At 24.9% G+C, this 24,352-nt stretch overlaps 2 protein-coding genes across 2 annotated transcripts; one reads left to right on the forward strand and one right to left on the reverse strand.

The window, feature by feature from the left end:
• Positions 1-865: 865 nt before the first annotated feature.
• On the forward strand, positions 866-16,848 carry LOC129989076 (trimeric intracellular cation channel type 1B.1-like). Its single transcript, XM_056097398.1, has 6 exons — positions 866-1,131; positions 4,830-4,986; positions 7,424-7,608; positions 10,682-10,769; positions 12,447-12,797; positions 16,079-16,848. The coding sequence occupies exons 1-5, from the start codon at positions 1,011-1,013 to the stop codon at positions 12,757-12,759; spliced, it is 864 nt and encodes a 287-aa protein (XP_055953373.1). The 5' UTR covers positions 866-1,010; the 3' UTR covers positions 12,760-12,797; positions 16,079-16,848.
• A 3,389-nt stretch (positions 16,849-20,237) lies between these two features.
• On the reverse strand, positions 20,238-23,728 carry LOC129988621 (transcription factor Jun-like). Its single transcript, XM_056096887.1, has one exon. It carries the CDS (start codon positions 23,459-23,461, stop codon positions 22,505-22,507), a length of 957 nt encoding a protein of 318 aa, XP_055952862.1. The 5' UTR covers positions 23,462-23,728; the 3' UTR covers positions 20,238-22,504.
• Between the last annotated feature and the right edge of the window lie 624 nt (positions 23,729-24,352).

Below are 24,352 nucleotides of genomic sequence, written 5' to 3' on the forward strand. Positions count from 1 at the left end.
AATGTTGCTTAAATATCATTAAATTTGGCAAAATCGTCTGACATGACATTTAAAATTTCTTTTCCTAATTTTCATTCGCAAAACAAAGAACAAATATGCCCCAGAGAGCAGAGATTAAAAAAAAAAAAAAAAAATCACTCATCTTATTTCTGACATTTAAAGCTGAATTCAAAGATTTCTTTTTAAGATTTTGATATGCAATATATATGAACGAAAAATCAACCATTTTGATCTAATAATAAACTTGTAAAGATACAATATTTTAATAATTCAGTTACTGAAATATTAAATTATGCACCTTTTAGAATTTTTGATGTTTGATTTTAATTCCAAACCTGCTGAGGGCATACTACAAAAGTTAGGAAATGTAATTTAACTTATTTCTGTAATTTGGTACTGGATAAATAAAGCTGCAAACATCAGAAAGTTTAATATTAAACACAACATTAAACTATCCTAATAACTTTCCCATTTTTTTAAAATATTTAATAAATATTAAATTATTTAATCATTCTTTTTTAGCAATTTAAGATCTACTTTTTGAACAATTTTTTTAATTATATTTGTAAATATTTTTTAGATTTATTAAGTACAAAAAAGTTGTAATAATTGTTACAGACTACGTTAAAATTCTATCACATTATATTATTTTCTTTAAATATGAATGATAAAAATTGGAAGCGGTATTTTCACACTTACCTGAAATTCTGAGTCTCACAAAGATATCTCATAATTAAGTAAAGATGGCCACATGTTTTGCTCCTCAGTTTAAAACCTTTCTCCCCTCAATCCCCATCCTCTTCAGCATCCTACCTTCTCGTCCTTGGCCAATCACTGACGTGCGCGAACTGGATGCGCACTCATAGAGATCATCCTCGCTTCGTGAAGAGCTTTTTGGATGCTGAGTGTGATCCCTTGCTGTGCTTTTTCATCTTAGATTTAGGGAATCATTTTCGTGAAAGGCTTTTTCTCCCCATTTTGTATTTGCCGACGATCGAAAACTAATAATCATGGATCCCGAAGCATTTTTAGAAATTGCAAATCAAATATCCCGGTTACAGATGTATCCATTTTTCGAACTTGCTCATTGCATCATTATGTGTTTGTACGTAAAAGAAGACTTAGCTGGAGGTGAGTTCAAAAATATGTTCTAAATTAATCTGTTTCTCGTTCGTTATAAGTTTTTTGAACTCTGAAGATGAAAAACATCATTTGTCAAATTTCTTAGTTATTTATAAATACGGTTTCCAATTATGTGATGCAAACGTAAATTACGTATTACGTATCTTTCGAAAATTAGTGGAAATCTTTTATAATTATGTTGTATAATAAAGATTTTTGCAAAATTCACTAATAAAGCTTCTAGAAGTTGCAAATCAAATGAATGCTTCTTCTAGAAATGAATGCTTAGATAGCATTATCAATTATATTTTAATAGTGAATTATTTTATAGAAAATTAATAATTTCCAATTATAGTTAAAATAAATTAATCAAAACAGTTTGTTTCCAAAAATCATTAATGTTTTTAATAAATATATTATCTAATGTTGCAAATGTTTTTTTTCCCTGTGAAATTTCTGGAAAAAAAATATTTTCAAATAAAAATTCTATTGTAAGATTGAAGAATTCCTGTTTGTATATATTGTTAATTTTATATGCATAATGGCGGCTCTTAAATTTTGTTTCTTCATGGCTATCATCTAAAGCATTGTTAGTTTTTGCTTTAATTTTAAATAAGCATTAATAGTCACATGTTTACTGTTATATATAAAGTTTTTGGTCTGAAAAGAAAATGAATAAAAGCATTAAATCTTGGTTAAAACTTGTCATAAAGTACAAATATGTATGCAAAAATAAATTAAATTAAAAAGTAAATAAATTTTTAATATTTTATTATGATTCAACATCTAAATTATTAAGTTAAAGAAACTTTGTGTTGTGTTTTTACTTATAATATCAATTAAAACTAGATTAATATGTAAACATTTATGAAAAATGACTTGTTCAGCTTTGTTTTATAAATACTTTGTATAATTCAGTGGAGAAATCAAATAAACATTCTTTGTTTTTTCAACATATGCTGTATATATAGATATTTATAATGCAATTTCACCTTTTTAAAAGTAAGATTTTTAAAAAATATTGTTTTGTAAGAGATCTGATAAAAGACCTCTTTTTTTTTTACAGTGTTGTGAATAAAATCTACAATAGTGGTTCTGCTAACATTTGGTGAAAATGTTATTTCTACCATAATATCATTTTTTTACTATTTAAAATTTCAAGAGATAATGCATTTTAGATATTTGCCAGTTACTGAAAAAAGAAATTAAGAATTTATAAATTTTCCTTTGCCTGATTTAAATATATATATATATATATATATATATATATATATATATATATATATATATATATATATATATATATATATATATATATATTTATATTGTTAAAATTTTGTACAGTTAATTCATATAATTTAGTTGCTGCAATAAATAATGGGATCTTAACATCCCATTAATTATGAACAAATGTTATATTAATAAGAAAATGACAAATCTATGTGCATTTTTTAAATTTACTAACAGAATAAAAAGAATGCTCCATTTAACTAAAGAATTATAAAATTTTCATATTAATTCATTAAATATTTAATTAAAATAATAATAATAATCAATCATTAGCTTTTGTAAAATAATGGTGTCATATAAATTATGTCAATTCAATTTACTGAGATGTTTATAATCATTCTCTATTATGTGTGCATATTATTTATGAGAACAAAATTAAGAATCATTGTCTTATTCAGACCATAAAGAACTCTGTCAATTGAGAATACAATCTACTTTTGTATTTTTATAAATCATGTGGAGGATCTAATGACTTTGACTCATATTTTCTTGAACTGTTCTACTTATTTTTTTTTTTTTAGTAAGAAATTTGGTCCTTGGTAATTTTATGCAATCTTTTATACAGTGATGTAAATTTATGCTTACATTGTCCCTTTATTTTAGTTTTCAGCAGTTATTCATTTGTCTTTTGTTAGTTGTTTGCTTTGAGAAAACTTAATTTATGCATTGAATTCTTCATGATTTTGTATTGTTTCTAATATTTACTGAGTAAAATATTGAATACTGACTAATCAACAATTGTAAACCAATAGACTGCTTAATAATATTGTAAGAATAGACAGACTGGCTATATTACACAAAGAACATTAAAGTAACTGTATTGTTTAATGTTTATAGCATTTGAAAATTTTGCTTGATGTAGAAAAAAGTAGTACAATTAGAGAATTTCCTATTTCTGCCAACACAAACATAAGAAATATGGAAAATCACAATTTATTTATATATCTTCAAAGTAATAATTATTATGCAACTAAGAAGAAATTTATATCCACTTTTCTGTTTTAATCATTTTGGATTTATTTTACAGAATAGAATATTCAACATACAGTAACTTTTCATTTCAGACATGGGCAATGCAGCTAAAAATATTTCTCAGGAATTGAAATATGCATTATCTTTCAAATGAATACTAAATGTATTGAACTAAAATTCTTGTATTTGATTTCAGAATTTGAAGTTACTACATTTTTCCTGGGTTATTTAACCAGTTTTTAATGCTTACTTTAGTTAGTAAAAAAAATTTATATTTAAATAGATATGTAACATAAGTTACTATTGTGCCTTTACCATGTAAACTGTTGACCTAATTAATATTAATGTTCAGGTCTTAAAATGTGAACCAAGATGTGCTTACTTTATGTCATGAAAAACAATATATCTTTATCTGAATAATCGATTTATCAAAAAGAAAATAACAGGAAAAAAATTTATTAATTTGTACAAGCTGGAAATGAAGTGGATTATAAAATTTAATTTGAAATGAAAAGAAAGACTACTTGATTGCCATTCTGATGTTTTCTTATAGAAAGAAAATATATATTCTGAAAATATATATTACAGTTCTAATAGGGAGATAAAAATGTTGTTTTCCTGTTATTTACATACAATTTCCTAATGCTTGCAAATAATTTTAGACATAATTTTTAGATTTCCATCTGTATCCTATGTAGCTGATACTTTTATTTCCATTTATATATATGTTTTGTAGAATAACTTTAGATTTTGTATTCAAGATGTAATTAACAAATAGTTTTTTTTTTTTTTTTTTTTTTTTTTTTTTTTTACAGACCATGAGCTCATATTAACGGAAAGTCAGCAAATATAGCAAAAAAAGGTCTTTGAAAACTTTTTATGGAACTCTAACTCTCCAATTCTCTATGACGATTAAATCATCTAATGTTAATTAAACAAACTAATAACTTTCAATGAATATACAGTCAAGTTATACACTGAAGAAGAACAATGCCCATGTTTGCATAAAATTTATGGTTATATTTATTTATTTAAATAAATTTATTATTTTATATAAAATTTATCTTAAAATTAACAGTTGTTCTTTGTTTAAAAGGAAAAAAATAAAGATTAATTTATCATGTCATTTTAAAAAATATTAGTCAATTACAATTAACATAATGATTGGAGAAGAACTAAATATACTTTTAATACTTGGGAGGTGCCATGGAGCCTAAACATTAGTATATGTATGCTACTTTTGAAGTCTGAAAGTGCAGAAGAATAATATCATGCCCTGGCTCCATTTACTCGTGCACTGATGATGACTTGAGTGAAAAACTAATGCTTTGCCTTTAGCATCATATTCCTCCATAATACCACTAATCAAATGCTAAAAAAAAATGTTTATTATATCTTTGTAGAATAAACAGATTACTTTAATTGCTTTATTATTTATTTCGTAGGTGCACATTTATTTTCACGTAAACACCCATTAGCATGCTGGGTTTCATGCATGCTGTCCATCTATGGTGGAGCAATGTTTGCCAGCTTTCTGTTAGGTGAACCAATTCTTTCATCATTCAAGAATCAGAATTCATTATTACTTGCTACTGGTGCATGGTAAGTGAATTAAAATTGTTAAAATATAGACATTAATGACAGCATTTTATAATGTATTTGTATCAATACTATATGAAATTCAGATGATATGAAGAGAAAGCTTAAAATTTATTTTATTTTAATATTTCATAGTGTTTTGTGGAATGCACAAATAGTATAAAGGCTGATAGAAATAGCAAAATATATACATATTTTACTATATATATTCATTCAACTATTTATAAAGGAATAAAAAATTAAAATAATAAATTTTATAGCAAAATATGAAAAAGTCATTAATGAAATACTGCTTTTGAAAAGTATGAATTACAAAATAAAAGTTATGGGATTTTTGTATAATCAGAAAAAAGCAAAGGAAACAATCCAAAATGTGGTCTTGTAAATACAGTTCTTGATTTGCATAAGATTTTGAGCAATATCTCTATAATGTTCAATATTCCAAATGCTGTATAATATTATAAACATATCATATTTCTATTACAGTTCACAAGTATGTAGAAAAACAAAACAAAATAGATATTTCATTCTTTGTCTAAAAATAAAATGATTGAATTCTATATATTGTCTCTAATATATTTATTAAGGAAACTCTGCTTTTGATATTATTTTTTATTTTTTTTTGCATTTAAAAATAGCCTAGTAAATCTTTTCTTCATCCAGAAATTTCTCAACTATTTAATCAAAAAAATAATTGCTTTTGATTATTTTTTAAATTGGTTATTATAAAGAAATGGAATCTGTATTACAAAGCATCATATATATATATATATATATATATATATATATAGAGAGAGAGAGAGAGAGAGAGAGAGTATGTGTGTTTGTTATTACTACATAGACGGAGATATCAGCATATATGTATATTAAACCCATAATATAGACATTTTTTCATTGTTCTATCAAAAATTATAAGTAGGCTTAATTTGGTTTAAAAATTAATAGTACATTTTTTTTCTGTTTTCTAAAATAAAATTCAACTTTGAAACATTTGTTTTTGTGTATAATAAGTTATGATAAAATGGTAATGCTATTATAATTACAAATTTAATTTATTAAATCACAATAATTGTAAGAATCTCAAAAAAACAAAAATTTAATATGTTTATTTTAAAATTATTTTTATTGGTATTCTTCAAGTAGCTAATTAAAATGAAACCAATTAGAAGTATTCAGATACAGATCAAATCCAAAATTGTAGATTTATTTATTCATTTTCAGTATATGTTTGGTTTTATGTATTTAATTGTTGGATTTTTTATAACATCTTAGTTTGTAATCATTATCTCATCTTATAGCTTTTATAATTATGTTAAAATATTGCTATATCTGTTGTAGAAACATATTAAGCTTTTTATTTTGACAGTGCTTTTCTGTTTTATTATTAAAGCATCAGTATTTTTAATCTGAAGTATTATTTAATATTACAATTGCCTCTTTACTTTTTGAACATTTTATTTCTCGTATTTCATATAAGAGTTTCAAAAATGATAGTATCTGAATTATAATTTTTTTTTCTATTTTAGCTTTTCTGCAGTTCTGTGTAACAAATATTTTGTTGAAGTAGCAATGCATTTTTTTTTTCAATAATTTTGAATTCAATATTTTAATTTAATTAAACTAACTTCATTATATTAATTATATATTTTTAAAACAGTTTATTGAAATTTCTGTAATGTATTCAACATTTATTTATTATCAGAAATTGAATATATTTCAGTTTTTTTTAATTGATTTTACTTTTATCATGCATTTTACACCTCTAATTGATATGTTGTATATAGAAATATGAAGTAAGCAATATCAATCGGAGGAAAATTATAATTCTGATTAAATTTTTCCCTCATTATTCCTATTGAATAATCTTTACCAATTTTTTTAACCAAACATCTGGCAAGTGTCTTTTTAAAAAATAGTCTGGATTGAAGAAAAAATAAGATAATTTTGTAAATGCATCCTGCATGATTTCTGCTAAATAGATCTAAGTGAGAAGAAGAAGTGCTATAATATTTTAAAATTTTATTTATAATCATATATTCCTTATCACATAAAATTATGCATTACTCAATACATGAATACAGTTTCAGTGTATTTCATGTCGCAATAATGCTACATGTACTTTTCCTTCATTATTGTTTGAACTATCATTATTATTTTATATTTTGATTGTTCCTACTTTGATTGAATACAATGTTTTATGTGGTTAAAAGTATTCAACTTTTCTTTCATTATTCTTTCAATTATGATTATTTTATATTTTGATATTTCCTACTTTGATTGAATATGATGTTTTCTATAGTCAGATATATTATATTTCAAATGATTTTTTATGCCTTTCAGATATATTAAAAAGAAACATTAGTTTATAGTTTCCATAAGTGCACATTCATTGTTTTGTTATTTTAATTATGTAAAAAAAATTATTTTACTATTTTTACAGGTATGTGATATTTTACATGCCTTTTGACATTGGATACAAAGTATTCAAATTTTTGCCCGTCAAACTGATTCTTGCCCTCATGAAAGAAGTGATTCGCTGCAAAAAGGTTCATGATGGAGTAGTTCATGCTGCAAAGATCTATCCAAATGGCTATTTGATTATGATTATTATTGGCACACTGAAAGGTTAGTTTCATTCTTTTTTTAAATAACTGAATCTTAATAATATAAAAGTTATTGCAGAATATATTTATGAAATTGTTTAATATTCACAATATTGTAATGAATTTTGGGTCGGATTATCAAATAGACAAAGTGAGTAATTGCTTAAGGTTTTCTGAAAAGTTGAGGTTCCAAAATCTTGATTTCTTTGTGATATTAACAGGGTGGGCTATTTTTGTGCTTTCATTTAATTTACAAAGAAATATAATTAGTGCCGACCATCTGAGGGGGGGGATGCTATGCATGGGGGATCCTGGATTGAGAGGGCTTCAGTTTGATCAAAAACTAAAATAATGTTCTGAATGGTAATAGTGGGATGAAAAGAAGAGAGGAAAAAATTTAACTGGAACAATCGATGGATTTTGAAATATACAAATTTTACAGTTTCGTGCAAGTGTGCAACATATTATAAACATAAAATACGGTCATTTACCTCACCTACTAGATTAAATTGCATATATACTTTGATAATTCATACTATAAAATGTTTAATTTTGTTAGATCTAATCTGCTATAATATCCTCTGAGAAAGTATCCTCTGAGTGCAAGACTAGAATAATTGCTCTAAACCCTCATGCAATTTATGTGCCTTGACCATAACATTCTTTTAATATATTAATTTGTGACACCACTTCCAGCAGTATTATAATTTGTTTGGATATTGCTTATTTTTGGCATCTACAAAAAGGTGTGAAATTCTACAAAAGCATTTAAACATTTAAATCATTATGCGACATTTGTTGGGAATCCAAAACAGATTTGGTTAAAGCAGTGTATATACAGTTTAAACAAACTTGTTACCCTAGAAGAATTTATTGATGCAAATAACTATAATACAGCTGTATCTAAAACTAAAAGTCAATTGGATTTAATACAAGAAATGACACTTATTTTATGTTTAATGGTATGGCTTACAATATGGCCCAAAATTAACACTATCAATAAACTTATTTCAAATAAAAACAGTTGTTCTCAACTGGGCTTTTAATTTGGTCAATAAAATTAAAACTAAAATACAAAATTTAAGAGCAAAATTTAACTCATTTTTAGACGAAACAAAAGCAATAGCATGTAATTTAAATCTTTCAGGGCATTTTCCTGAAAAACGAATTCGAAAATAAGAAAAATTATATTTCAAAACAGCAGAAGATGAAATTATAGAAAACCCGGTTGAGGAATTCAGATGTTATTTTTTAACTCTGTAACTGTTACAGATAAAAGATAAATTTAAAAGGGTTTCAAATTAATCACTGATATAAAAAACTTTAGAAAACATGAATTAAAAAAACGTATAAAAAACTTTGTAATGTTTTATAATAATGATGTAGATCCAAATAATTGTTAAAACCTAATCCAAATAATTGTTAAAACCTAATCCAAATAATTGCTTTCCTATGGGATTTGACTTTGAATAAAAGGGATGAAGTAACATTCGACACATTTTTCAATATACATTGATTAATAATTATAATGATTAATTTCTAAATGTATTAATTGTATTAAAACTTTTCTTTACATTGTCAGTTAATTAAAATTTTACTTTGCAAAAAATTTAGGGCCCCAAATGGTTTTAGCTCCCCGGACAGCTCTGCATATAATCAAACTTATTCAAATAATAACAATCATGTAGCATTCGAAGTTCAGAACAATCTTATAATTTTTTTTATCTTCTTTGGAAAGTCGCTTATTTATTAGTACAAAATTTTTAATTTGATTACTCGCTAGTCAAACTTTTTTTTTTAATTTGAGGCCTTAGATTCCGTTAAAAAACGCGTTGCCATGTTTTACCATTTTATTTCAAATTAGTTTTTAAGTTCAAATTCAATTTTTTTTGTATGTGAAATATTTAAACAAATATTCTTGAAAGTAATTCACAGTTAATTATTTCAATATCTTAGTTTGCTATAACATTATCTTTTAGCTGTAGAAGCAGTTAAAATGATACAATATAATATAAAAATATAAATAGTATTTTGGTAGCTAATATTATAATTTGATTAATTTATTATATTTGATTAAATAAAAATAAAAAAAAATATCTAGCTTGTCAGGAGTAGGAAAAGGAGGACTCAAGTTTGCACTATTTAAGGATTTCTACAAGGCTTAATTTGACCCTAATTGCATTATAAAGTATTGATTTGTTTGGAAAGTTATTATGCTGTCTTTACATTAATCATTGCTTTAATCTGCTAAATATTTTATTATATTTAATCAAATAGGGGACCATCTTAAGTCTCTTTTAGAAAAATTAGCTATTAATTTAAATATATAACATTTCATTCATTTTAATTTCTATCAGACCTTCAGAAAAATTAAGCAGAAATGTGAAGATTTCTTGCAGATTGCAGGAAATCTCTGTCAGTTATGGAAACTTGGTAAACAATTTATAAATTCTAAAAATATTACTTATATGTTTTTCCTTGTTAAGGTGGTATTTAAAAATAATATGAAAAAAAAATTGTATTGGAAACTGACAATACATTATTGTATGAAATTGTATTCCCTTCCATACATATTAATTTTTTTATTTACTGTATGGAAACTATATTTTCTTATTTAGTGCTCTGAAAGCATAAAAATTAAATAATTATCTATACAAAAGATATAGGGAAACTATTTTTAATTTACTACATTAACCGAAGTTTTATTTTATATAAGAAAAATTTGATATCATATTTTTTGGTAAATTTTTGATAAGATTCATATTAGATTTAATGATTCTAGTTGTTGCTTGTTAATTTTCATGACCTTAATTGATAAATTTTTCATGCCATTTTTATAAGCTGTTCTTTCCTGTTATGAATAAATTATTTAGCTTGTATTTGCAAATTAAATAAATCAAAATTATCCTTTTGCCTCAAAACTTCAGTTAAAGACATTCATTGTAATAGAATTTCTTCAAATCAACCTTTCAATCTGAGAATTAGAAAATAATTGAGAAACAAGCAATACTTTTTATAAAATTTTCTTTTCTTATTAAATTTAATTTTTAGTGGAAAATGTGTATAATATTTCTGAAATGAGCTTTTTATGACAGGTAATGGCACAGCATTCTTGAAAGTTTTGGAAAGACTGTTGCGTGGTGTCTGGACTCCAAATGCTATTGAATTGATGCAGATGAGCTTGTAAGTACAGAGAAAGTGAAAATACTGATTTTATTTACTTTTTCCATCAACATGAGAAAAGCATATGCTTATGAAATGATTTTTTACTTATTGGGTTTTCATATGATGAAATAGCAAACATTATTATATTTTCATAAATTATGTCTTTTTTTAAAAAATGAGTTTTTTTCCAGCATAATTTATAATTTTCTTCCACAAAATTTTATTTTCTCATTTGTGGATGAAAAATATATATTTTTGTATGATATATCAAATAGTAATTCTTTGATATATAAGTAAAATAAATTCAAAATCAATTATTTTAAAAGATTTATAAGGAAATAATTATAAATCTTTCTGATATTATTATTTATATTTTCTTATATTTCCTCTTCATATATATATATATTGAAAATTTGTTGTCATTTTTAAAGCAAATGTGGCATGATTCTTGTATATCATCAGTGGTTTTCTTTTAAGTTGCTCAAAATTAGAAAACTTGTATTGCATACAAATTATTACTATTTTGAAATGTTTTTACAGATAAATAATCATTTAAAAATTATTTTAAATAATTTTAATATGATTCTTTTTTTTTTATCATTCATTTATTTATTTTTGTGATTCCTTCATTGTCCTTTATGTTTGCATTACTAAGTCTTGTTAGCTTTTTTTCTTCTTCATTTCTAAACTTGTTATGATTACATTAATAATAATAATGTTTGTTTGGCATAATATTCTAGAAAGTTATATATCAAAAATTTTGTACCACTGATTGAAGATAATATTAATCACAAATTTAATTAATATTTGCAACCATTAACATATATTTATCTGTATAAAAGAATTATTATTGAAGAATTTTCAAATCTTTAATACAAAATGCATCTTAATATTATTAGCTTTTTTTATATTTTATTTGTTAATTTATTATTGTTTATTATTATTTGTTGTTGACATTTCAGAATAAATAAAGGATGTTATCTTTTCTTTAGTAATATTTCTTACTAACATTTTTAAGATACTTTTAATAAATTTTCCTTATGGTTTAATTACTATGCTACTTGTTTTATTCTGTTTCAAATGGACTGTTTGTTATTTAAAATAGTTTCATTTTAATTTTAAGAAATAGGTTGAACTTTTTATTTCCTTTCTAATACAGTTTGAATACTTTTTCATTTGATTCAAATATAATAAATATATTCCATCTTCTTTAAATATAATAACATTATATTTAAAGATAATTTTCTAAAATTATGAAATTGTTTCTGTGACTCATTAGATTAAACAATTAAAGCTTCTAGCAGTAAAGATAAATTTTGGGACAAAGTTATTAAAAAAAGAAACAGTTATTCTCTCTTCAAAAGAAAGACGCAGCTGTAATAATGAAGAAATTCAGCAATTTTTACTACATTGATTTTTATTTGAATATTTGATAATGGGTTATAAATCTGTCTCCATCAGTTGTATAATTTTGTTTAACAGTTATTTCTTTTTATTGTATGTATTGCAATATAAAAAATATTATGCTTTATTCTTCATGATTCAGTGATAAACTGTTTTATTTGGAAATCATTTCCTTAAAATATTTTGAGAATTTTAGTATACATACTGTTAAATCGAATTTTAGTTAAAAAGAAATAAGTCAGTGAATATTTTCCTAAAAATTTAGTGATTTATACTACTCTTTATTTTCAGTCCAACCAAAGCTTGCGTTGCCGCTTCCATCATATTTGTTCTGGACAAGAAAACTGACATCATCTCTGCACCTCATGCTCTTGTCTACTTCGGTGTTGTGATTTTCTTTGTATATTTCAAGCTTTCTTCAATGCTGCTGGGAATCCACGATCCATTTGTTCCATTCGAGAACCTCTTCTGTGCCATCTTCTTGGGAGGTATTTGGGACACACTCCAGCGACTCTTGACTCCAGCCAGCAAGGGAGATCAGTCCTCTGTGAAAACAGACACTGCAAAAAATGGAAAAACAGAATCTGCAAAGAAGAAGGAATAAAATTTTCCTTCCTCTTTCTAATGGATAAATATGCCAAAGTAAGAAAGAAATTTATATTCCAAAGCATTAAATTTTTATATCTATATGGTAAAAAAGAAAGAAAAAAAATTATTTTTTCAGTGTATTTCCTTTCTTAAAATTATATTCCTTCCAGACAATTTTTAAAACCTATGTAAGTACCTCTTTAAAAAAAATTCATTTTTACACTTGAAAAAAAAAATCGAATGTTGCAATTTAATTTGCTGCTTTCAGTAAAAGAAAAAAATATGTGGAAGTTATACATAAATAGAACATATGGCCAACTATTTAGACTTTTTTACCAAATTTGTCCTTTTTTTGTTTTGGAGTGAAAAGGACTAGTCATATAACTAAATTTCAACAGAGGGAGAGTGCTATTCAGCTAAAATGAATATTTAATTTGATTTAAGAAGTATATCATAATTAAAGCTTCATTAATATGTAATTTTTATTTTCATAAATTTAGTTGCAAGTTTCTAAAACATAACATCCATTACATAACCTTTTAACAGAAAGAGAAGTAGTATTTGTAGAGATTTTATCCCTCTAACAACTATGTTCTTATAACATTGCATATCCATAGAAAAATAATTATTTATATATACATGGGGTTAGAATTTGGCACATATTAATTAACAATTAAAAAGCCAAAACTCACCAAATGTAATACCAAAACCAAACTGGCATTGCAACCCTATAAGCATGTTTTGAAGCTGCTTCTAACTTACGAGAAGAAAACAAGCATCTATTTATGCTGTTTATATAAGAAGGTGTCAAAATTATTAATGTTAAAGATGAAAAAAATAAAAGCATCAAAAATATCACCAATCCTTCAGCATTAATTCATAAGTACATAGAATTTTTCTATCAGAATACTTATTTATAGAGTATCAAAATTTCTATTTTAGTTTTATTACTTTTTAAAAGCATTTCAATATACTGTTATTATACTAATATGATTGTAGGAGGTTTTATTCTATATGTCTCTTTTTTTTTTTTTTTTTTATTCAAACACAATTACTCAATTTGAATTTTCTGTAAAGTTCATACAGTGATCTTAATAATCCTTGGAAGTGTAAATTATGTTTTATCTGCAAAATTTTAGAAAAGAGTATTTGATAGAAAATTAGAGAATATTTTTAAATTGCATATTATTTTAAATAACTGATTACATTTAACTCTTAAATTATCAAAAGTTACTGTCCAAACAGGAATTACAGATTTTGATGTATTTGTTATTATTACAAAATGCTGCATGCTTCCTTTGGTGTCTTTACATGATGAAGTCATGATGGATTGTCTAATTTTTTTAGTAAAAATATATCACAGAATTTTAATTTGTAGATTTCTAGAAAAAAGATTTGAGTATCAAAATTTTTATAATTTCCCATAGTTCAGTATTGTTGTGTCTAAGATTAGGAAAAAATACAAATATATTCATTATTTTATTAGGAAAATTTTGGAAAAAAATACAGCTAGGTCGGTATTTTTTTTTTTTCTTTTTTTTTTTCCCATACTCAAATTTTGTAAATTTTTACAACTTTATTTGTATGTTGTTCCTGAATGTAAAAGGTGATATATAGCAAACTTAATTTTGCATTACATCAAAATGTCTTTCATTATCTATTTTTGCACTTATTTATTTAGCATTTATAATTTATTTTATTTATTGCCCCTAATTTTCTGCTTTTATTTTATAATAAATACATTCAATCACTTTTAATTAAAAGTATTAACTAAAAAACGACTTATAATTACATTTTTTTTTTTAAATCTTTGAACAAATACATTTGAAAATTAAGTTTGAAAATGTATATTCTCTTCATTTCTCTCTGATTAACAAATCACATTTCCTTTTTATGATTTGTGCTATATATGTAATACAACACTAAATAATTTTCAAATTACAAGGGAGTGGGAACTTTCTTCCATCTCAGCATTTTTTTTAAGTAAAAGGAGTTAATATATTTGTGAATCTAAGTTGCATTTAAAAATATGAATAAAATTCATATGGATTATTTTTAAATTATTGTTTTTGCATGACTTTTAATATAATTGTAGCTTATTATTTTCATTGTTTAATTTCAGTCTTGAATTATTCATTGCTGTAAATTTCAAAAGTTTAGTATAGTTTCACTTTTTTTTTTAATTCATTGTTCTTATACTTCTTACATCATGTTTTATCTTTCACTTAGACTTTTTTTTCTTTTCTTTTGTATAAAATTTATAACAGGCTATTTTTGAATATCATTAAAATTTCTGAATATTGCAAGAATTTATTTTTGGCGAAATGAAACATTTGTTGTTTATATGTATTAAAATGTTGTTGTTTATATGTTTTAAGTACATATTAAGTACATATTTAAAACCAATACATAATTAAGTATTGGTTTTTTATATGATATGGTAAAAATGTTTGATCAGTACAATCCAATATTTGTGTTTTTCTTTGAAAGAATCTTTTTCAAGCATTAATTCAGAATTGTTTACATTTTAATATCTTTTGATTGTAGTGAATGTTTCTTAACAATGATAAAATATAAGGAGCATTCATTCTATAGAATTTTATCATTTTCTTCTTCTTCTTCTATCATCCTCTATATATCATTTTTTAATTTCCTCCATCTATGAATAGTTGTTACATGTAAAGATATATAGTAAAATAATGAATAAACCTTTGCTTTTTATGATAGCAAAATAGCTGTAGAAAGCTAATGTAGTACACTTGAATGAAATATTAAAATAATGGTTTCATCAAAGATTATAAGTTTAAGGAGAAATATTATCTCCAAAAAAATATATTACAACAATGTTTTTATGCCAAGAAATTATGATAAGTTGTCTTTAACTAGAAAAATTCTCAGGACTTATGAATTAACTATAGTCAACCATAAATTTAAAGGCATATAAAAAGTATTAATAAATTATCAAGCTCTGAAGATGCAATTCATTATGTGAAAGAGTGCATTAGTTATGCGTCCACTAAAAGGTGATGAGTAGATAGTTTAGAATCTTTAACAAAGTATAACAAAAATCCTTTTTTTTTTTTTTTTTTTTTTTTTTTGATTTTTAGCATAGTAAAGCTTGCTTCTTTCTGATATACTGATTTCACATTTAAAAAATGCAGTCCTAAAATTTTGAAAATGATAATGTGAATTTTTAATGTAAAATTATGCTTGTTTTTGAAATTGTTTTTTAATATAAAATTTTGAGATGTATAGATTCTTATTTTAAAATGCTTTATTTTATTTTATTTATTTAGTTTTTTTAGCTCTATAAAGTAATTGTTACTTTTTTTCAGGAAATCCAAGCACAACTCTATTGCAGTTACCAGAATCCCGAATTTATCTTCTGAGATATTTTGAGAATTTGATTTGAATATAACCAAGACAAAGAGAAAGGTGCTTTTCAGTTAACAGATATATCTGAAAAATGTTTTTTTATTATTTAAGTAAAGACTACTAATTTATTCCTCGGCGATTTCTGTAGAACTCTTAGATGCAAAGCCAAAAGCATTATCATAATTTTTTTTTCTCTATTTTGCCTTATACTGTGCATCAAAATCTGAGTGAATTTCATTTTTTATGGGAGTGTGCTTTAGAATTATCTTGGATTTTTATCTCTTAGTTCTTTTTAAAATTTCATCTATTTCATCTATAACTTATTTATGCTTATAAAGATTTTTCATTAGTACAATGCGTACAATATTTCAAATATTATGATAGTTAAAGACAAAGTTCTTGAAATTATTCCTATGACTTGTGCAATTAAATCTAGTCAGAAATAATAAAGTATATCAAATTCAGAAGTACAAACAGGAATCTTTTGTAAATTTTGAATCTACAGAAGTAATCTAAAAGAAATAGAGTTCTTGCATTTAAGATTTAAAATATATCTTATCAATTTCTTGGAAGTGGAAGTATTTTATTGCATTAAATTTTAATGTATTTTATCATTATTCTTTTAAAAATGTATGCTGTTAAAATTTCCACCATTTATGTTGTTTTTTAATTTTTTCTCCTCACTAAAACCAACATAAAGAAAATTATAGTAATTTTATTAATAATTTTTTATGAGGTCAATTTTTTTATGAAGAACTGAGCATTAAGTATGATAAATGTATTTTAAAAAATTCATTTATTAACATGACGTACTTTTGTTGTTTCATTTTTTCCTGAATTTAAAAAAATTTGGAATGTTTAATGTAATAAATATTCTAAAGTATAGTATGTAAATGTGTCAATGATTGGTACTTGAATTTAATATAAAATGTCCATCTGTTATATATTATTAGCAACTTTTTATATAGGTCATACTGTATCTTTAATTTAACTATTAAGTTATACTGAATTATTATTTTGTTAATTGTTCCTTATTGTTTTTTCATTGTTTTAAAATTTAATTACTATTTTACAAAGTAATCTTGTTCTTGAGAACAATATGTCCTGCCAAAGTATTTTTTTGAACTATTGTATTATTTTTGACTTAAAATCTGAAAATTTTTATGAAATTTTATTTATTTATATTAAATTTATGTTCTGTGCATTATGTTTTGATTGAATATGACATGACCTGCAAAGAGCATTAAATAAACTGATCATTTTATTGTAATCTGTAATTGTTGCTATGTTTATTTTGTTCCACACTATTATAATAGAATGATTAATGTATTAGTTTGTAATAATCTTTATTATTTCTTAGTTGTTTGGAAATTTTCTCAGAAAATACTTACAAATTTTAATAAACTAGTCACATACACAAAAAACATTTTTTACACCAAAAGCCTAGAGACTGTTACTTTACAACATGTTTAAGTAATTTGATACAAATTAAGGAATTTTATTATTTCAAATTTATAAAAATGTATTTTTTCATGATTTTCTGTTTGTTGTATTCAATATATATATATATATATATATATATATATATATATATATATATATATATATATATATATATATATATATATATATATATATTGTAACCTTCATCTTCTCAATAATTAATATAAATAAAGACATTAATTACTGTTAATAGTAATTAGTTACATTTTTTAAACTATTTGGCTATTCTAAGATTGTATTTTATTATTTAAAAGTACTGGAATTTTCTAAGGAAGTATTTTGAAAAAAAAAAAAAAAAAAACTGCAGATGGGAGTTACCTTGAACCACTTTTGAATTTTTAAAATTAGATGTACTACAAAAAAAATGTTGGAGATATTTCAGAAATTTAATTAGACAATGGATTATTAGTTAAAGTCTGGACTTTTAGTTTAACAAAATAACTTTCATCTTTTCAATTAAAAAATTGAAATTAACTGTATATTAAAAACAAATTCAACATTGACCAAAAATAGATTATATTAAAATTTTTATGTCATATTTTTACCTCCCCCCCCCCCTCTTTCTCTCTTTTCTCTGAAGCATTTCATTACTAATATTAGAAATAAGTGTAAGATTTTAATGAGAATAATTTATATTTATTTGAATACTTTTACAGATTTATGCAAATAGCATATTCTTCAGATTATAAGGATTTGATTATATATATAGAATACAGTTATGTATTTTAAAAGCTTATTTATTCAAACTGAAACTTATCAGATCAAAATAAATACCCACTTGAAAGCATGAGCTTCATGTCACATATCACTTTCTATCACATGAAGGTATGAAAAACATGATGTCAAACTGCATATTAAAAAAAAGTTCATTTTTCTGCTCTTTTATAAATTCTCGAGGATAATAATTTTTCTGTGAAATATTTGCACTGTTTTGTTGTTAAAATTTGAATTTTACTAGATTTTTTTTAATTTTCTAAATTTATATTCTTTTTCCCCCTTTACATAATACAAAGCAAATTGCATTTAATCAAAAGATAGGCATATTGGCATATAAAAAAGTTTGTGTACAGCTGTTCAAACTAATACCCCATCAATTTTTATACTACAAAAATTTTTATTATACATTCGAAAATATATTTGATTCATATATGCATTTGTAATGTATTATTGAAATGAATATGAATTCATAATGTGAATTCTAAAATCAGCAATATAGAATCCAAATTAAGAAATTACCTCGATGTGATTAGTTCTTAAAAATATACTTTTAACCTGCAATAAATGTATTCAAATGCAATATACATTTGATTTGATTTACACATATCTAGAACAAGACATTTTTAAGTTTAAAATCTGGACCACTCAGAATAAATTGTAAGTATCTTGCAAACCATGGATATTCTTTTCAAGTTTATATTCTGGATCACTCAGAATAAATTGTATGTATTTTGTAAACCATGGATATTCTTGATTAGTGACAAAGGACTTCAAACGAATTTTAATTTTTAAAAATTTATATAAAATGCCACATTATTACATCAATATGCAAAGCAACTAATGTGTTAATTTTATTTCTTGCTGTTTTGGAAATTTCTCAACTAGCTAAAAGTTTTTCATGAAGTTTCCTAATAGTAGGATCTCCTAAGAATTATCTATCTCATTTAACATTAATGACAAACTAAATTTTAATACAAAATATTATTTTAATTCAAATAAAGCAATCATTACAATTTCTAAAATTGTTGAATATTCCTCTTCTCTTCAAATAGTAATAATATATTTGTCTTAAACTTATGGATAATGTATAAGTTTTAAACTGTTAATAAATATATATTATTAAATGCTTCCTTTTTATACAATACAGATGCTGTTGTACTATAGGATATTAATTCATGTCTCTCTCATAACATGTCTGTTTATAATTACTTTGAAAACAGTATTAATTAATATGAATAATCTAGTTATAATAAACTGAAAAAAATGTAATTCTTATAAAATGCCAACTTATGTTTTAAGAACTTATTTCTCAACACTTCCAATATTTTAATATCAAACGATTTTTGATGATATTAATCATGAACTGACACAAAAGAAACATTTTAAACATTAGGTATTGAGATTTTTAAAAAAAATCCTATCATGATCAAAATGGCAAATTTCTTTAATTCTTAACTTAACTTCAATCTGAAATCTTATCAATTAGACAAAGTATTATTCTCCTTTTATATGGCTATTTTCAAATACTTTTCACTTAAACTGGAATGCTATGCAATTCTGTGAAGAAGTTTTGATACATTTTTTGTTAAATTTTACAAATGTAAATGCATCCATGTTTGATTATTCTCCAATCAGAGTCAATTCAAAAGAGAACAAAAATTCTTTATCATTATGTAAATACAACTGACCACATGAGGTTTTCAGTGAAATTACTAACTTATTATCAGAAGATATCTACAATATCTTCACAATGTTGTCACTGTTCTGAATTTCACAGAATATTGTGAAGTTGATAATAATATTATTAAGCTTTTTGTGCTAAATTGGCAGCTATTTGTGTTATTATTTATTTCAAAAATTATGATCGAAATATTAATAAATAATACAAGATAAACCATATTTGTATTGCCTAAAATTTTTATTTACAAATGCAATAACTAGCATAGCCTGTACAAAATAGCTTGCTCACACTAGAAATGTTACTGCATATAAAATCTATAAACCACCTTGAATGCAATATGATGTATCTACAAAAACTTCGCAGCAATAACAAAAAAGAAATAACAAGATTTTTTACAGAGTTGGCCTTATGAATAGAGATGCATTATCACAGCATTGATAACAAAGGTATGCAAACCTATATAAAATGTCAGGCCATTTAGTCTTGAGGACAATGATATAAAAATAGTAGCATCTTCTTTACTTTTTTTTATAATGATCATAAACAAAGAAGTTTTGATGATCAATTCAGAATGAAATATATTACAGATTGTACAAATCTTCTTAAATAAATACAAATATAAAAGTTGAAGTTTAAAAAAAATTCTTTAAATGACAGCAGACAAAATATGAAACTTATTAATAAATAGTATTAAAAAGTCAAAAATAAGAAATATGCAGTATTATTTTACTAATTTCCATGCATCTTATTTACATGACTTAATTTAACAAGAATTTTACATAATGGCCATAATTTTACAAACTACTGTTGTAAAATTATATGTTGCACTATTTTTTCACTTTTAATAAAAATATTTAAGGACTTATCATGGATTTCTTCTTTTTTTTCCAATTTTACATTTCTAGTTATATTACTAAATAATATTTGACAACATATGGAATATATTCAATTTTATACAAGATATAAAAGTACCAAGACTAAGTTGGTACAAGACCAACTTAACCAATTAATGTAAAGTTACGAGATTAATTTAATAGTTAAATATTGAATCTTCTATTGTGTATTAAATAGTTCACAACATATTCAGGAAGGTAAATATAACAAAGGAGAAAAAGAATTTCTACTGTAGGTTTAGTTTACATGCAATTATATAAGAAGTTACGTATTAGAAAAACCAAGAATCTATCACAAATTTTAACAATATAAAATAAAATTAACATTTTAGTAATTTCATCTTGAGATTTTCACTATGAATTTGCATTAACAACTAAAATGATTCTTGACTAATACAAGAATAAAATTGAAATATATAATTAAAAATAGTTTCAGCTATACAAAACATTTAGAAGAGTTATCACAAAGCATTGAGAAGTATTTTCATCAGCAAAGATGTGGTGTTTGTATTAACAAAAATTGGATAAAAAAAAAATGCTTTGATCATATTTTAAAAATAAATAAAGCACTATTTATAATTTTAGATATAAATTATAGCATTCCAAATTTATAATAAAAGATAATGCAGAATAAATTAAATTTAGAAAATAAAATTCAGGCCTCAAGTTTTCATATATTATCCTGTTTTACACAAAAAACATGTTTAAACTTACAAGATGATGATGGTGATGGTGATTTTTTACTGATAAAGCAATTTTCAAAAACAGATATAATAAAAAAAATCATTCCTAAATCATTCTTGATATTACTTACATATAAAAATTAAAGTAAAAGCTTATGATATTTACACATTCTGTTTATCATTTATACTGTTAATTGTTTATCTTAATGCATAAGATTACATATATTTCATGTTCAAAATTATTTTCATTATCATCGTATCATTAAAAGATAATTTATATTTACCACAATTATAAATGTGGTAAATGTGGATTTAATTATTGTTGATTTTAAAAAACTATAATAGCACAAAAAATATATTTAAAAAATTCAAACTTAATACATTAATTTGAATATTTTTGATTAGTTTTTTTTCTAAGAATTCTTAAAATCAATTGGAATTACAATAAAATGATTACAGTTTTAACGCGACTTAACTAAAGGAATCGCGGAAATAAGTTATAATAAATACGCATTGGATAAAAAGTTTTCAAAACATTTAGATTCATTTTAAAGTTGTTCACATTGAATTATTATTTCAATTATAGATTTAACATTAAATATAATTACTGCTAACAATCAATTTGTATACAAAACTATGAACATCTCAGATGTCCTTTAGATTCTTCATTGGTTACATCAAACCAATTATCAAATTAAAACATATCATTTAGAGAACAATAAAATATGTCAATTTAACATTTAAAGTGAGAAAAAAAGATTTTAGATGAGCAGCCAAATGAAATGGTGAGAAACATCAGAATAAAAGTTCTAAAAAAACAAATACTGCTAGTCTATCACTTGTCATCATTTGATAGAATATAACACACCAGAAAATAAAGGCACAGTCTAGTCCCACAAGGACTTTTAATCACATTTTGGACAGCATGATTTGACAGCCTTTCTTAGCGTGTTCAAGCACCTCTTCTTTCAAAAAGCATACCTGTTGCCTTAGTTTCTCACAAGTGACTTCTAATTTTGAATTTTCACCTTTCAGTTCTTTAACTTTGTCTTCGAGCTGTGCAATTTTCTCCAGCTTGCGTTTCCGACACTTACTAGCAGCCAGTCTGTTTCGATACCTCTTCCTCTCCAATTTTATTCGCTCTTGTTCAGCCAAATCAATGGGACCCTTACTTAGAGGAGACATAGGAGGTGATGACATTTCATTTGGCACAGTCTGAAGCTCTTCCTTAATGGCAATTTCCAGTGGCAAGGTTGTGCTATTACTGGACATGCTATTACAGCTATTACTGCTGTTATTGTCCACAGACGGGGGCCTGACCACCAAGGTCGGTTTGACTGGAGATGGATTTCTTGCATTTCCTGAGGATTTGATGACACTAGCTGTAGGAGATGGCTGGAAGTACAAAGGAGATAGACCAGGATACAAACGAAAAGAGTTGGCATTAGTTGTTTTATCAGTGGTTGTGCCAGGAGGATTTGAAGATGTAGGAGTGGTACCCGTACTGATTCGAGTGATCAGTCCACCAGTGCTCATCTCAAATTGCGTTTGATGATGCAGCTGATTCAAAGCATCGATGAATCCCCTGGCATACTGCTCCTGTTCTTCTGTGGCATTCTTAGAAAACAGGAACTGAGTTGGTGTCGGTGTTGTAGTAATGTTACCATTGGATAATATTAATCTTTCAAGCTCTGGAGATTCGAGTTTCAGCATTTGCAGATCAGGGGAAGTTAATATGGAAGCAAAACGTTGTTTCTTGGCAGCAGAATCGGGTGACTCGAGGTTCAATGTCACCGGACGTTTCAAAGATTTTCCTTCGTTTTTGTTAGGTCTGAACATATTATCGTCATAAAAAGTCATCTCCATGATCTCTCAAAATTACAAATAAGCGTCCACTACTCTTTTGCAAAAGTCACAAGATCAAAATCCAAGAGATTCAAATAGTAAGATATCCGTTTACGACGTACACACAAAATAATACGAAGATACACACAAGAATTATTAGAAAGCACTAAGTCTCATGAAGTACCGTTGCTTACCATGGCTTTGAAGAAATAAACAAGGTTTGGGCAGAGATGTTGCTGGGACAACGTGGAGAAATATGAGTCACCAGATTTTGTACAAAAATGAACTTATAACGCTGAGTCACCATAAATGAACATGGCATGACATCATGAGAAAGCTATCTGATTCGCCTTCGATGACATCACTGTTTTCGACTGTAGCCAATCAGGGTGGATTTTGCCTTCGCACGTCAGAGAGCTTCGACGTCAGATTCTGACGTTGTTTCATGTCTACCTGTCTTTAGCCCCCCCACCCTCTCTTTTCATCCGGAAAGATACGTCGATAACGAAGTTCCCCGAATCCCCGAGCCGACTCTGTCTGCCCGTTCATGTCGACTAAAGTCGGTCCTGGATGAATTCTTTATTTGTTAGAGAATGATCTACTGAAATAGTTTTGAAGAAAAGTAGGGTGGACAGAGTTCTCAGATCTCACTTTATTGATAATTAACCTGCAGAAAAAAATAATTCTCGTCTGTGAAGTTTAATTCTCTCCCATCACCAAAACAAATTATTAAATGTTTTCTTTGTTTGTTGTGCATAATAATTCGAGGTACTTTTTTCAACAATTACTGTTAAACTCTTAGATTATTATTAATAGCTTTTCTATCATATTTTGTACGACTAAAATGTTTGAACCATTACCGAATTATACAAAACATTTTCTTGGTTTTTTTTTTTTTTATGAATAATTAGT

The sequence above is a fragment of the Argiope bruennichi genome, chromosome 10 (genome assembly GCF_947563725.1).
Source record: "Argiope bruennichi chromosome 10, qqArgBrue1.1, whole genome shotgun sequence".
NCBI lineage: Eukaryota > Metazoa > Arthropoda > Arachnida > Araneae > Araneidae > Argiope > Argiope bruennichi.